The sequence below is a fragment of the Brugia malayi genome (assembly GCF_000002995.4).
Source record: "Brugia malayi strain FR3 genome assembly, contig: Bm_v4_Chr2_contig_001, whole genome shotgun sequence".
Taxonomy (NCBI): domain Eukaryota; kingdom Metazoa; phylum Nematoda; class Chromadorea; order Rhabditida; family Onchocercidae; genus Brugia; species Brugia malayi.
Window position 1 is genome coordinate 1,622,088 of NW_025062476.1, and position 16,633 is coordinate 1,638,720.

Consider the following 16,633-nt stretch of genomic DNA (forward strand, 5'->3'; position numbering starts at 1 on the left):
AGAAACCTTTTATTAGCAAAGAAAAAATTATTTACCCAATAAATGCAATAAAATTGTGATAAAGAATTGATCTAAGAGATCATAATGTAATCATAGAAGTGAAATAAATTTTAAAAGCTTTTATTTTATTTCAAAAAGAATAAAAAAACTTTTGAAGAAAATCCTTTAATCAACTAAAAAATTTATTTACCTAAGAAAATAAAACTAAGAAAATAAAATTATTGGCTGAGAGAAAAATAAAATAAAAAAAAGAAATTCCGTAGTTAATCAAAGAAATGTAAAATAATCTCTGAGAAATTGATATCAATGATATCAATTTTCAATGTTTGTTTTAAAGATATGTAATTCCAGAAGTAAAAAATTTGTTGCATTTTAACTTTTGTTTACCTTCCGAAAACTTTTATTTACTTCTAGAAAATAAAAAATTCATTTCTATTATACAAAGGGAAATTTTATTTCTTACCCTCCGAGTTGGGTAGTATTTTATGGGAAGATAAACCCCAAAACAATGGGTAGAAAATCTAATAATAGGTATTTGAGTTACAAAATAAATAGAAATAATAATTATTGTATGATTAACTAAAGTGTTGTAATAGTTATTTATTTATTTATTTATTTTTATTTATTTATTGTAACTATTTTCATTCTTTTTCATTTTCTTTTTTTTGCTTTAATACATATATTATTTAAATCAAAATAAAATTTAATGTTTTTTTTTTTTTCTTAAATTTTAGCCTAAAATTGAAGTAAATAAATTTGTTTGCACAAAATGCTTAGCATTGTTAAATTTTTTTTTTTTTTAAAAAAAAAAAAAAAAGAAAATGCTCAATTTTTGTTGTAATGCTCGAAAAATTGTCGAACTTTGTTCGATATTAGCTGAAGAAAGAAGCTATTAACGACATTTCATTCTTTTTCAATCTTCGCTGCCACACTAATAGCTCAGTTTCCGAATTTATAAATTATATTTCTGTTTGTTAGCTCAAATTTTGATATAATATTTTGCACATTCCATTTTGAATTAATTTATATTTTCATTATTATTATTAATTAATTTAATTTATCAATAAGTTATAGATGATCATTGATTTTCTTTCTTCTTTTTTTTTTTTTTTTTTCAAATGAATTTATCGATTGATTAATTAGTTAATTGAAATAGAACAAAATTAAAATTTGTGATAAGTTTGGGCTTTATCAGTGATAAAAATTTGAATTTTAGGAGGAATAGAAAGAGCAATCAGATGCAGATTATGGATAAACGTAATATATGGAATTTAGTAAAAGATAATCCACACGAGAAATCATTAACTCAACAGCCTACAACACGATCCTTCTTTGATTATGATGTAATTATTTAATTAATTAATTGATTAATTAATTAATTAAGTTAATTATTTTGTTATATTAGCTGAACTATTCAGTAATGCTAATCATTTACATTTATTAAATTCCATAAAAATAATTAGTAATAATAGTTGAGAAAAAAAAAGTAAAAATCATTGATAGGTAAGTTAAATAATAATATAATTGCATATTTACCCAATCATTTATTGATTTACAATGATTGATAGAGAGAAATCGAAATTTAAATGAAATTCTTATATTAATCTTATTTAATTTTAGTATTTAGCTACATATTATCACTATTAATTAATTAATTAGCAATTAGCTACATGTTATTACTATTAATTGGTTAATTAGTAATTAGCTAGATATTATCACAATTAATTAATTAGCTACATATTATCACTATTAATTAATTAAGCAGTAATTAGCCACATATTATCACCATTAATTAATTAATTAGTAATTAGCTACATATTATCACTATTAATTAATTAAATAGTAATTAGCTACATATTATCACCATTAATTGATTAATTAGTAATTAGCTACATATTATCACTTAAAATGATATAAATAAAATGAAATGATAATAAATTGTTAAAATATTTAAATTACTATTTGTAACTTTGAAAAATTAAAAAAAAAAAAAAAAAAAAAATTACCATCAATTTTAGTTTAATCAACAATTGGTTGATGTTGAAACGGTAGCTGATGCAGCTGAATTACCGCCGGAAAAAATTTCCGAAATACTTGATGAAATGGTTCGCAAGGAATCGGAGAGAAAAAATATTATGCAAGTTTAAGGATATTTTTTTATTGATAATAATTATGATACTGAAATTGAACTTGAAAGTATCTATCATCTAATTACTTAATTACTTATTTATTTCCTATGTACTACTCTTTACTTAATTACTTATTTCATTTATTTCCAATATACTACTCTTTACTTAATTACTTATTTCATTTATTTCCTATATACTACTCTTTACTTAATTACTTATTTCATTTATTTCCTATGTACTACTCTTTACTTAATTACTTATTTCATTTATTTCCTATATACTACGCTTTACTTAATTACTTATTTCATTTATTTCCTATATACTACTCTTTACTTAATTACTTATTTCATTTATTTCCAATATACTACTCTTTACTTAATTACTTATTTCATTTATTTCCTATATACTACTCTTTACTTAATTACTTATTTCATTTATTTCCTATGTACTACTCTTTACTTAATTACTTATTTCATTTATTTCCTATATACTACGCTTTACTTAATTACTTATTTCATTTATTTCCTATATACTACTCTTTACTTAATTACTTATTTCATTTATTTCCTATATACTACGCTTTACTTAATTACTTATTTCATTTATTTCCTATGTACTACTCTTTACTTAATTACTTATTTCATTTATTTCCTATGTACTACTCTTTACTTAATTACTTATTTCATTTATTTCCTATATACTACGCTTTACTTAATTACTTATTTCATTTATTTCCTATATACTACTCTTTACTTAATTACTTATTTCATTTATTTCCTATATACTACTCTTTACTTAATTACTTATTTCATTTATTTCCTATATACTACTCTTTACTTAATTACTTATTTCATTTATTTCCTATATACTACGCTTTACTTAATTACTTATTTCATTTATTTCCTATGTACTACTCTTTACTTAATTACTTATTTCATTTATTTCCAATATACTACTCTTTACTTAATTACTTATTTCATTTATTTCCTATGTACTACTCTTTACTTAATTACTTATTTCATTTATTTCCTATATACTACGCTTTACTTAATTACTTATTTCATTTATTTCCTATATACTACTCTTTACTTAATTACTTATTTCATTTATTTCCTATATACTACTCTTTACTTAATTACTTATTTCATTTATTTCCTATATACTACTCTTTACTTAATTACTTATTTCATTTATTTCCTATATACTACTCTTTACTTAATTACTTATTTCATTTATTTCCTATGTACTACTCTTTACTTAATTACTTATTTCATTTATTTCCTATATACTACTCTTTACTTAATTACTTATTTCATTTATTTCCTATATACTACTCTTTACTTAATTACTTATTTCATTTATTTCCTATATACTACTCTTTACTTAATTACTTATTTCATTTATTTCCTATATACTACGCTTTCCAGATTATAACATAAGAGCATTTAAGATGTTAAATTCAATCATTTTGAATTAATCTTTGAAAATAAAAAATAAAAAACTTTGAATGTTATTATTTGAGTTTTTTAACTTAATTATTAAATGGAAAGATTAATCCTAATTTATCGTAACTGTCAACTTTTTCTTTCTTTTTTCTTTTTATCAATTTAAATATTTTTTATATTCTTATTTGAAAAATTTTGCAAATGCTTTATTAAAGGTTTGGAATTCGCAAAATGAGTAGCAAATTAATGAATAAATTAAAAATTGGACATTCTAAAAGTACTAATATTATTGTGGATCAAACATCAAAAGTTTCGGAATTATCGTCACCAATTTTGAAGACATCATTGTCACATCATCATCAACATTCAATCACCACTAGATCATCGGAAAAACCAATTTTTACAATTGATGAGCAATCATCCGGTTTATCATCACCGCCATTATCGGTAGCTAAACCGGCATCCAACTATCAATCATCTTTTCGTGAAAATGAAATTAACACTAAATGGTATTTGTTAATTTCTAAAAATTTTATTCTTAAATTAAATCTTAAAAAATTAATCTTTTAAATTTTTCACTAATTTAGAAAACGCTAACAAAACGTGTATTTCAAATGAATGAAAATTTCATATTTCTTTAGTGCTTATTTATTTCGTGGTGATTCACTGTACAACAGTAAACAACCGGATCCGGATCCTGAATCGTTGGACAATCAAGTTGAACGTGTTTATGTCTATGATCCATTTTGTCCAATTCATGGCTCAAGACGTCGTATGATTAGCAGAAGGACAAGAATACGAGATTTTGATTATCATTTAACCAGTATTGAATCAGTTGATGATACGGAACCATCAGGAGTTATCTTACTCAGGAATGAAAATTTATATTTCAATTTTTCAATTTATAAAATTTATAAAATAAGCAAAAAATAAAACTCAAAATTTGAAATGAATTTGAAATATTATAAATTAATTTTTAGCCAAGGTTTTGCTGCAAAATTAATTCGAAAAAGACGCCGTGCGCTTTTGTCTGGCTCCGAGAAATATCGTTCTGATAAAGCAAAAAGAAAAATTCGAGTAAATTTATGGATTGTTAGCTTAGCATTTTTATTTCTTTTTACTGCTTTTCATGGTTTACAAAATTTACAATCATCAATTAATGGTCGTTTGGGAACAGATAGCCTTTCGTATGTTTCTATTTATTTATTTTTTTTTTTTTTTATAATTTTATATTAAATTTAATTTATAATATTTTTTTTTTATCAAAGAAAACATTTTACTAGCACACTGATAGCATCATTAATTAATCTAACATCAAATATTTTTTTGTTTTGAAAACATTAAAATTATTTGAAATAAAATTTTTTTTTTTTTGGTTTTGGTTTTTTAAAGTTTTATTAAGAATTTTTAGAATCTTTTATATCAGCTTATCATTATCATATTTATTTGTTCCATCATTCATTTTGAATCGTCTTGGATGTAAACGTACGTTAATCGCATCATCAGGAATATTTATGATTTATATGCTTTCAAATTTTCTACCTAAGTAAGTTTTTATTAAAATTAGCATAAAATAATTTATATAAAAGAAAATTAAAATATATCAAGAAAATAGCAATGTTTATCATATCATATCATATCATTTCATTCTTATCAAAGTTTTTTTTTTTAAGTTTTTTTTTTTTTTATTATTTGTGTATTCAATTAAATATTTTATTTTATCCAATATTCTTTAATAATAAATAGAAAATAGAAATACTTTAAAAATTAAAAAAAAAACATTTATATAATTATATAACATCTTTTATAGATATTACTCGCTTATTCCAGCCTCTATTCTTGCCGGATGTGCCGGAAGTTGTCTTTGGGCAGCAAAATGTGTTTACATTTTAGAATGTGGAACAAAATATGCGCAATTAAATATTGAAGCGCAGAATGTCGTTATTATTAGGTATTATTACTTATAATCGACAAATTTCTCGGAATAAAATATAAATCATTCTTGAAATCGGAAAATCAATTATTAAATTAGCATTGTAGTTATAATTTTATTAAAATTGTACTAAAATATTTGAAATCGATTATTAAATAAATAAAGTGGCAAAGCATTGTAATTATAACTTTGTATTAAAATACTGGAAATCAATTATTATATAATTAAAATGATACAGGCATTATAATTATAATTTTGTATTAAAATATTGGAAATCAATTATTAAATAAATAAAATGGCAAAGCATTGTAATTATAATTTTGTATTAAAATACTGGAAATCAATTATTATATAATTAAAATGTTACAGGCATTATAATTATAATTTTTGTATTAAAATATTTCAGGTTTTTTGGCTACTTCTTTATGGTACTACATTTAGGCCAGGTAATTGGTAATCTTATTTCATCCTTTATTCTTACCGCTTCAACCGGTTATTATCAATTAGAAGATCAGGTGCAAAAATGGTATCAAATTTTTTTCATTCTTTTATTTCTTCAATTTTAACATTTTTTTTTTTTTTTTATTTTCTGTAACTTTTCGATGGCATAGCTTTAAATTTTTGTATATTAGTTTTATTAATATTTATTTATTTATTTTTTGATTAGTCATTTTTTAAATGTAAATTTATCTCCTTCTTTTTAAATTAAAATTATTTTTGCTTACAAAAAAAAAAAAAAAATTGTTGAATTAATCAAAATTAATATTTGAAATATGCAAATTTCAGTTGTGGTCATTTATTTCGTGATAATATATCATACCTAAGTAAGCAAGCAATTGAAAATTTACAGCGCCCGGCGCAAAGTGTTTATTTGTCACTTTGTGGCATTTATTTCTGTTGCACAATTGTTGCACTTATGATTGTGCTACTTTTTTTGAATTCACTAAGAAAAGATGAAATTTCCAGGTTTGAAATATTTCACTTCTTTTTCCGTTTTTCTTGTCAAACGGAACGATGTAATATTTCCGGAAATGTTAAGCATAATTTAACCAAAAATGTTAAATTAAATCGAAAAATAAAAAGTACTCGCATTTTGGAAATGTTAAATTAAATTATTTCAAATACATATAAATTAATTAGTTAAAATATGACCGAAAATATTAAATTAAATCAAAAAATAAAAAGTACTCGCATATTTGGAAATGTTAAATTAAATTATTTCAAATACTAATAAATTAATTAATTAGAATAAATAAAACCAATGTTAAAGTTAATATCGGCAAAATACTTATAATATTATTTCGAATAACCCAAAAGTCTGTGGAATAGTTTTTTTTTTAAAAAAAAAAAAATGCGTTTACAAATATTTTATAAAAATTTTTTGTAAAATAATTGATTGTTCAAAAAGTATAAAGAATTACTAGCAGATAATAAAATTATCAGTGAAACAAAAAATATTTGATAAAAGAAAATGCTGGAAAAAGTTCAATGATTTTCTAATATTTACTTATCAATTAATAAAATTTAAATTAAAAATTTTTTATCATACAACTTTCCATTATTTTTCTTTTAGTCTAAACTATGCTCATTAATACAAATTGTGATAAATTACCAAAAAATAAATAAATAAATAAATAAAAATGTAATTGGAAATTTTGTGAATAAATAATAATTTAATTAACATTTTTATAATTGAGCGATTAATAGTATTCCAAACAAAAAAAAAAATTTTCGTTTAACTTTTTTGAAAATTTAAAAAGATTTCTTCTAAAAAAAAAAAAAAAAAGTTATAAATAAAATTACTTTAAAAATTTTTAAATGATAAAATTATTGAATTACAGATTAAATGCACCATTCTTTTCAACAGATATTTGTAAAGCAATATTTCGGAATCTTACTTATCCTAAATCACTGCTACTTGTACCTTTGACACTTTTTAGCGGTGTTGAACAAGCATTTGTTGTAGGCCTCTATACAAAAGTAATTTTTAGTTCTATTTCTAATTTTTTTTTTTATTTTTATTTATTTATTTTTTTTTTTTTTTTAGAAATTATAGTTCTTGTTTTATTGACAAATGAAATTTCCTTGTCAAATAATAAAATTAGTTAATTGTTTTATTGACAAATGAAATTTCTTCGCCAAATAATAAAAATTAATTAATTGTTTTATTGACAGATGAAATTTCCTCGCCAAATAATAAAAATTAATTAATTGTTTTATTGACAGATGAAATTTCCTTGTCAGATAAAAAAATTAATTAGTACATTTTTTTTTAAATTATTGTTTTATTGAGAGATGATAGTTTTCATGCTAGTTTCATGATAGATAATAAAGTTAATAAACCAATTAATTGTTTTATTGACAGATGAAATTTCCTTTACCAAATAATGAAATTAGTTAATTGTTTTATTGACAGATGAAATTTCCTTGTCAAATAATAAAAATTAATTTACTGTTTTATTGATAGATGAAATTTCCTTGTCAGATAATAAAATTAATTAGTACATTTTTTTAAAATTATTGTTTTATTGAAAGATGATAGTTTCATGGTAGACAATAAAGTTAATTAATAGAGATTTTTTCTTTAGTTCTTTTGTTGACAGATGAAAATTTTCTTGTCAAATAATCAAATTAATCAATTAACAATTACTTTTTTTAAAGGCTTACATTGGCTGTGGCCTTGGTATTGGCCAAATTGGATTCGTAATGACAGGATTTGGTGTAGCAGATGCTGTTTGTAGCCTAGTTTTTGGGCCATTGATGAAATTATTTGGACGAATGCCTTTATTTGTTTTTGGTGCTGTTATCAGTATGCTTGTATCATTAACACTTCTGATAAGTTTCATTTATCAAATTTTAATTTGATGAAAAAAGTATGAAATTATCAAAAAGTACAACTTTCCCAACTTTTAAAATCATTTTTTTTTCTTTTTCATTTTATTTTTCAATTTCATATCATTATCATTTTTTGATTGCTGAAGAAAATGATAATGATAATTGCTTAATTTAAAATGAATAAATATCTGATCCGGTAACAATATAATCCGGTAACAAAAATCCGGTTTAATATTAATCTTTTCAATTCAATTTTCATTTTCAAACTTTAACATTATTATTAATTTTAGATTTGGCCTTTAAATCCTGGTGATACATCATTATTCTATGCTATTGTTGGTGTTTTAGGCATGGCTGATGGTGTCTGGAACACTCAGATTAGTGGTTGGAATTTTTATTTCTTTAATTTATTTGATAAATAATTAAAACTTTTTTTTTTTTTTTTTAAATTAAATCTTAAAGAACGAAAAAAAAAAAAAACAATGACAAAAAAGAGAAAAGTGAAGAAGAAAAGGGAAAACGAAAGGAATCGGGAAAAAAAAAATTAAAAATGAAAAATTGATAATTAATTTAAATTATAGGATTATGGATAGCACTATCTTCTAGTCATCTTGAAGCTGCATTTGCTAATTATCGATTCTGGGAATCAACCGGTTTTGGTTTAGGACTTATCCTGATCCGTTTTACAAATATCACACAATTTTTACTTATTTCATTAGGAATGCTATTGATTGGAATGCTCTGTTATTTGAGTATCGAATTTTATGATAATATCAGTGTATGTTAAATTTTAATTAACAATGATAAGCTTTTAATATGACAAAATTCTTAGTGATTCCCTAATTAGCAATTATCAATCTATCCATTAGCTATTGATAGTTGTTGATTCTCTCGAGAATTTTCTCTCGAGAAAAAATGCTAATCACATCACATTCCTAAAATTAGTCTTACTTTGTTTTTTGCTTTTTTTTTTTTTTACTGTTAAAATAAATTCGCTAACAAAAATTTCTAAAAACTTCAAAAAATTTTTTTTTCCTCAAAAAGTAATTCGATTAATTTTAAGCATTTTTCATAAACTTTTACAACTGAGTGTTTATTATCATTGAAATAATAAAAAGTTCACTCAAAAATTTTTTTTAGACTTTTTTAGACTAAAATCACAATGTTTTTTTTTTTTTTTCAGCTATATGGTAGACGAATGGTTGATATGTGTCGAATTAGACATAAAAATCAGCTTGGCAATAAACCGCTTTCATCAATGGAAACATCATTAATTAGTGCGACAAGTGCGCCAGAAAAAGTATGAGATAAAGCTGCTGTAAAATGATTGAAAACGATAGAAAACATTATGATAAGCATTAATAGAATTCTTTGTTGACAAAAAAAAAAAAAAAAAACTATTTCAAAATTCACACATCTAAATTCTTTTAAAATAAAAAGATTTCTTGAGCTGTTTTTTTTTTCTCTTTTTTTGGCAAATAGTTTTAATTTTTTATGTTTTAATTTTGCAAATATAATATTTGAAAATTTGAAATGAAATTATTTAATTTCATTTTGCTAATCTTTCTTATTCAACTTTGCGGCGAATAATTTAAAAAGCAATTTACAATAAAGTTTTATTAAATTTATTGAATTACTAAATGAGATATATTGCATTTTAGATATATGTTATCAGAGCATGAAGCAATTGATAAATAACAATTCTTATTTCTTATCACAAACATAATTCGAAAAATTTCCTAAATTATCAATAGATAATTGAACTGAAATTCTTTGGCAATAAAATAAAATAAAATAAAATTCAAACTTTATTCTACTAAAGAACACAGCCATCTACTTTACACAAATTATTACAGTGAATTATTTGTTGAATATTAGAGAAAATTTTTAAAAATCATTAAAATAAGAAAGGATTCATTCCAGTTCACTTACTGCTTAATTGATGAATTGAAATTGTACGGGTAAATCAAATGGGTAAATTTCAAAACCATTCTTCCCTAACCAGTTGGGTAAATTAAAGTAGTTGTTTTCTAATTAAACTTTCATAGAATAGAAATAAGTTAATACAAAAATATGCATTAATTCTTTATGAATAAAATTTAGTGATTAAACTATAGGTAAGTAAATAAGTAATAAATAAAGTATTCATAATATGCTAATTTTTTAAATTACAAATTTTATTCTATTCATTGACTATGTTTACATTAAAAATACAAATATATTGGATAACAAATGCATATTTTTTTTAAAAAAAAAGACAAAAACTTTTAAATTAATGAGTTAATTAAACAAATGAATAAATATTTTTATTATGAAATGAAATTTTGATTGCAATTTTTGAATTGAAAATTTTCTATTTTAATCTAACTAATTTAACTAAATGTTTAATTTTAACTAAATTTAACTAAATGAGTAATTAAGTAAGTAAGTATTTCAATGTTTAAACAATATTATATATAAAGTGTTTTAATATTTAAACAATATTATATCAAATCCACAAGCATATAATCCAAATGTTGATAAATCAGAAATGAAAAACAACAATGACTTACGCAGTTACTTATACTTGCTTTGGGATGCAAAAAGTTGCACAGTGGCTCGGGGAAGAAATTTAAATTTAAAAATGAATTGAAAAGTTAGACCGTTAATTGTGAGAATTATGGTTGTTTAGCTGTCGATGTATTTGATTGATCAGACGGATACGTGCATGCCGGAAGTTCTTGTACGGGAATTTCAGGAACACTTTTGATCTAACCGGATTAGTGATTTCATTACAACTTCTAGACTACATCAACTATTACATTTATTACTTCGAACGGTTCAGGTTGCAAAGTAATGTTCGCTTCAACATTGAATCATGCGGAAGCATTTCTGAAAAGTATATGCTGTGATCAATGGTATTTACTATAATCAATCAAATGATACATAAATTTCTTGTTTATTTTAATTTCTCACTAATTTTCTAGAAATTGAAATTTTTCTTTTTCAAAATAATTATATTTAATTTAAAATGTAGAAGTGAGTAATTGTCAGTTGAATTTTTGAAATTTAGTAGATTATTGCGATAAAATATCTAGTTCAACGAATGATTGTAAATTCATCAAATTATTATACGAATTTGTTGAATTATTGTTAAATTTTGCAAATTTCAGTCATCAGCTATCGGATAAGTTACAGTTTATTGGATCATCATGCAAGCATGTTTTTTGCTGGTAAATTTCTTGTTTAGCTTTACAATAATTTCGAAATTTCGCTCTAGGACAAAGTGTTTTAAAACTAGAAACTCAAGGAAAATTTTTTTCATAAAATTTCCGAGATACCAATGATTCCCAAATTTTTATCGTTTAATATACTATTTAGAAAATGTATGTCCGACTTGTAGATAGATTATTGGAAGCGCTGAATAAAACTGACTTTTCCACAACTTAAAATCAAAGCGGCAAATATATTTAATGCTACCTAATAACCCTCAAATTTTCACTCCCTGTCAAATGATAACTGACATTCCATTGTCACCAGTTTTTAATAAAAAATGCCAGGTCTCACACTGTCCACATAATGATTTCTGGTGATGCTAATTTTGATACTTTTGAAATCCTACGAAAGGTGAAGAAATATTTTCCTGAGGCCACGAAAAAAAAAACCCCACCCAAAAAAAGCACCACAAAATCCAGGTGTGAGTTATTCGGAATATAGAAGTGTGTGAAGTGTTTAAATTTTGTCTTGATGAATACATGTGAGTAAAACAGTTATCCATGCATTTTTCAGGACATGTGTCAACACAATTTGCGATGGAAAGTCTTTCCCATTATGTCCACAGTGTTTACTACCCGTTGGATTACAGCATATGAAGTCCGCCACTTTTGCTGATCAGCTTTTCCAAAATCTTTTATCTCTGAAAGAAACTCTATCTGACGTTAGTTCTCCTTCTGTGCAGTTTATTTTAAAGCATGAAAAAAATAAATAGATGTAAAATTATTTCTTTGATAAGAAATACTGGTAAATTTTATTTGCAATGATATTTGACAGAAATAAGGTGGTAGTAACATGCTTATATTTTAAATTATTTTCTATATTTTAAGTTGTTTCATATCAGATCTTCAATTATGTTGCAATCTTAAAGCACTGAACATTATTCTTGGCGTCATCATGTTCAAAGTTATGTTGTTTAATGGTATCAATATATCGATATTTTAATTTCTGATACACACTCAGTTGAAAGAGGCAGCAATATTGGATAATATTTTTAGTTTACCATTTCCCAGTATGATCGACAACTTATGCTTAGTCTAGTTGAAACAGATAAACAGCCAAGAACTGTGGAAGAGTTTTGTTCTACGCAGGAATGTGTTAAAATCGAAGACGATGTTAATCATACGAACATAAATGAGCAACGTAATGGATTACCGTCAGAGTAAGTCTTTGCATTGTTTGGTTTTTCTGAAATATAGGTTCAACGTCATATTTTGCTAATTTCGATTTTTCTGGATTGAATTTACTTTGATTTTCAGCAATAATAAAAAACCATTTTGTTTTTCAATAAAGATTTTTGGTGAAGAATTGAATTAATTTACCGGTTCTTAGAACATCTCCTGTTTCGAGTGGTAATGTTTTGGACCTTGTTTCGCTATCAGGCGATGTTACACCATCCACGAAACTAAATGATACTGTTATTGCTAGAACTTCTATCCAAAATGATGTTGTAATGACTCAGCAATTACGTGTTTATGATGAACCAGAGAAATTTCAATTCTTCAAGGAACCACCCCGAAATACTTTTGGTAGAGCTGTAGCAAAGAAAAGGACGGTATGTTTTTGAAAATCATATCTCTATTAATGTTTGAATCTGTAAATTAATCATAAGTGAGTTTTACCACTGAAAGCTATAAGTAGCATGATTCGGAAGAGTAATTTCCTCAGTGAATTTCAGTGTTACAATATCCTGCATGTATTCTGACACTTGAATATTTCTCATTCAAAGGAAATTTTCAGTCAATTGATTCTGAACTTGGATTGAAAAATTGGGGCGCTAAAAATCTAGGTGCAATCCCATTAAAAACAACAATAGCACAAAATTCTCATAAATCACCAGTTCAACGATATGAATATAATCTAGTGAATGCAACTATACGCGGATCAAAAAAAAAGCTTTTGGAAGCTTTAAAGGTGGTTATTCTTTATTGTAACATGATAAATAGAAATGATATGAGGATTATAATGAAGGAATGTATGACTTTCTTCTGCTGAGAGATAATAACGATGTCATATTTCATTTTTTTTTTTTTTTTTTAAATCATAGAATGGAGAAGATGCTAATGAAAGTGACAATCTTGGTTTCACGGCGCTTTATCATGCTGCAGCTCATAATTACACTGAAATTTGCAAAATTTTGATTGAAAATGGTGCTCTCATCGATGCGCATGGTAGAGTATGATTTTTGGAATTTAAAATAACTTCAGTAAATTATGCTGAAAAAAGTTGAGATTATTTTTGATCGTTTTGTCAAATTTGTTGAAACGAAGTAATCTGACATCAGCGGCATAATAAATCTCGTTTGAGAGATTGTTAGCATAATTGGTTTAAAAAATTTCGATCATATTTCAACTGGAAGGTGTACTGAATTGGATGATCGAGTATTTCCTTTTTATGTGATAGTTTACTAAATGTCAGCATGAAGGCATAATTAACTTCGAAAATTTTAATTAATCAAAATTAACGTAGGTGGAGAGCTATGCGAAACAGCTCTTCACGCAGCTGTGCGTTGGCAGGCTGTTGATGTTGTAGAATACTTGTTATCAAAGGGAGCAAATAGACGAGCGCGTAACTTGAAAGTAAGCTTAATTTAATTGTTCTAAACCATTAAATGGTTTAACCCAGCTAATTCTTTTTGATTTTGCTAGTTGTCTTCAGTATATATATTGTAAATATTGAAAATTTTAGAAAATAGAGGAATGAATTTTGGATTATAGGATGAAACACCAATGGATTTGATTAAAGATGATGAAATGCGAGCAGTTTTTGGCAGAATTTCCCATCCGATTCAAATGGGTACGATTAACTTAGCCCGTTCAAAAAATGGCCATGATGAAGTGTATAGTTTTAGAGTAGATCAATAACGAAGACATGTTCTCTTAATATAATTTACTGAGACTTCAATGTCTGGATAAATTTGTTATGAATCAGAAAGGAAAGTATTTTTTTTTTACGGCACCAATCGGGACAAATTTGATCTGGTATTTGAAATAATAAGTAAAAATTTACTCGTAAATTTTCACGTTTAGGAAATAATGTATTTAAAACAGTGATTTTTAATAATGCAATATATTCTTTGCAGTATATCCTTCTCGAAAATCCAAAAAATATTCTGTCTTCCTATCGACAACATTACCGAATTTAAACATTGAACGTGGCAAACTTTCATTCAGTGATCTGTTACAAAATACTATGAATTTAGAAAATGCCACACATTTTGTTGTTCAAGCAGGGAAAAACCGAGGAACAGAAATCAGTGGTAAGGTCTATTTAAAAATTTTGCAGTTTCAGAGCTTCAGGTCAACCAGAATGATAAACTCGTGAGAATTAAAAGTAGAAAGTGAGAAAATTAATAGTTTTTATAGTTGAAATTTTGGAAGCTATGCTGCGTGGACAATATATTTTAACCAGTGAATGGTTGAATGCATGTTTGGAAGCAAATGACATCGTAGATGAAGAGATGTATGAAATTTCAACAATTATTCGTAATGGTCAACTGCTTGCTAAAAATTCATGTTCTACAGCCAGAATAAATTATGCTAGAATGGTTTGTTTGCCTGTGTAGTTATTTTTTAATTACGATGATAATTTTTGACAGTGATACAACATCAGTCTTCAATTTATTCCTGTCTTCGATATTATTATTTGTTTAAAATATGCAGTACAGAACAAATTTCCAGACGTTTCTGTCACTGATAATTTTTCCCTTCTCTGTTTATCAGCAGATGAAATGAAATTAGTTCTCAGTGACTTGCTTCTAATGATTTTCTTAAACAGCAATCATTTTTGTTAATTTCAGAAAAGAAAAAAAGATAAGAGAAATGAAATTTGTTCTTATTTTTTGTCTTATTCCTCTTTGTACTACAGTCCTGCGCTGTTATGCAAATTTACGACTTTTGTTTTGTTATGTTAAGTCTAACTGACGATTTTGTGCAGTGAATCCATCTTAAAGAATTTTGTAAAAATGGTCAACTATTAAGTGAATTTCGTTGACTTATCAGTTAGTGAACTAAAGATAATTCAGCAATGCCTTGTGGAATCATTGGAAGTCTCAAAAAATTTTCACTTTGGGATCATGTAATCATTTAATCACATTGGGATGGGAGATGTAGATCAAATTTATTAGTGAAATAGAAATATTGAAAGAATTTTAAGTTTCTATATGAATTTTACGAACATTTTCGAAGTTATGTATTTTCAGGAGCCAGAGCTTTTTCGAGGATGTCACTTTTATTTTTGCAAGCATAAATACTTACCATATCGAGAAAATGAAGTCAAGAAACTAGTTCGATTAGCTGGAGGTGTAATACTTGGAAGAGAACCCAAAATAGAGGAATATATCGAGAGTGGACTAAGGCCATATCATGCGAAAAGAGCAGGAAATAATTTGAATGAGGTAAGAAGGCGCATCACTGTTGGCAAAACTATGGGAATTTGAATCTACTGAATTTTTGTAAATTAATTCTCTTTTTTAATCCAAGAAACCAGGGTTACGGCAAATTTTCTTATGTATGGTCACATACTAGAAAATAACTTTCAGGAATTTGTTTTTATAGGTTTTTCTATAATTTCAATATTTTAGCTGTTTGGTTTATTCGTAGTGTATATGCCAGGCCAGTCTATTCCACAACGGGTTACGAAGCAAAAATTTATCAGCCTTATTACGCCAATTTGGATAATGGAATGTATCGCGAAATTTACACTTTTGCGACCCGAAGATCAATGAAATATTTCTCCATCAAATGTTCCTATTCTGTACAGATACTTAATAGGAACTATTAAGGATTGAAGTTAATAATTCTTATATCTTTGAATCTCTCTCGAAATGTTAAAAATAGAACACGTCAGTATCCTAAACTCATTAATTACGGCCATCTTGTAACTCACTTAGACTGCCCAGTTATTCCATTTTACCTTTGTGATTAGATTAACAATAATAGCTTTAGTGATGTTTTAATCAAATTGGTATTGAATCTTGATTTGCTTGGACTTTTCATGAATTCCTGTACTTACACTCAAGCAATACTGTACAGTGATAG

At 25.1% G+C, this 16,633-nt stretch overlaps 1 protein-coding gene across 1 annotated transcript; it reads left to right on the forward strand.

Moving 5' to 3' along the window:
- Positions 1–1,238: 1,238 nt before the first annotated feature.
- Bma-unc-93 (protein 2, putative) lies at positions 1,239–16,320 on the forward strand (the record flags this gene model as incomplete). Its single annotated transcript, XM_043078095.1, has 27 exons — positions 1,239–1,343; positions 2,019–2,137; positions 3,790–4,083; positions 4,216–4,397; positions 4,560–4,761; positions 4,986–5,120; positions 5,385–5,525; positions 5,914–6,033; positions 6,294–6,473; positions 7,349–7,487; positions 8,169–8,324; positions 8,633–8,726; positions 8,924–9,120; positions 9,526–9,642; positions 11,127–11,239; positions 11,495–11,554; positions 12,111–12,258; positions 12,593–12,756; positions 12,927–13,149; positions 13,335–13,508; positions 13,642–13,765; positions 14,064–14,173; positions 14,312–14,390; positions 14,677–14,853; positions 14,960–15,141; positions 15,796–15,990; positions 16,177–16,320. The coding sequence occupies 27 exons, from the start codon at positions 1,239–1,241 to the stop codon at positions 16,318–16,320; spliced, it is 4,074 nt and encodes a 1,357-aa protein (XP_042934029.1).
- Between the last annotated feature and the right edge of the window lie 313 nt (positions 16,321–16,633).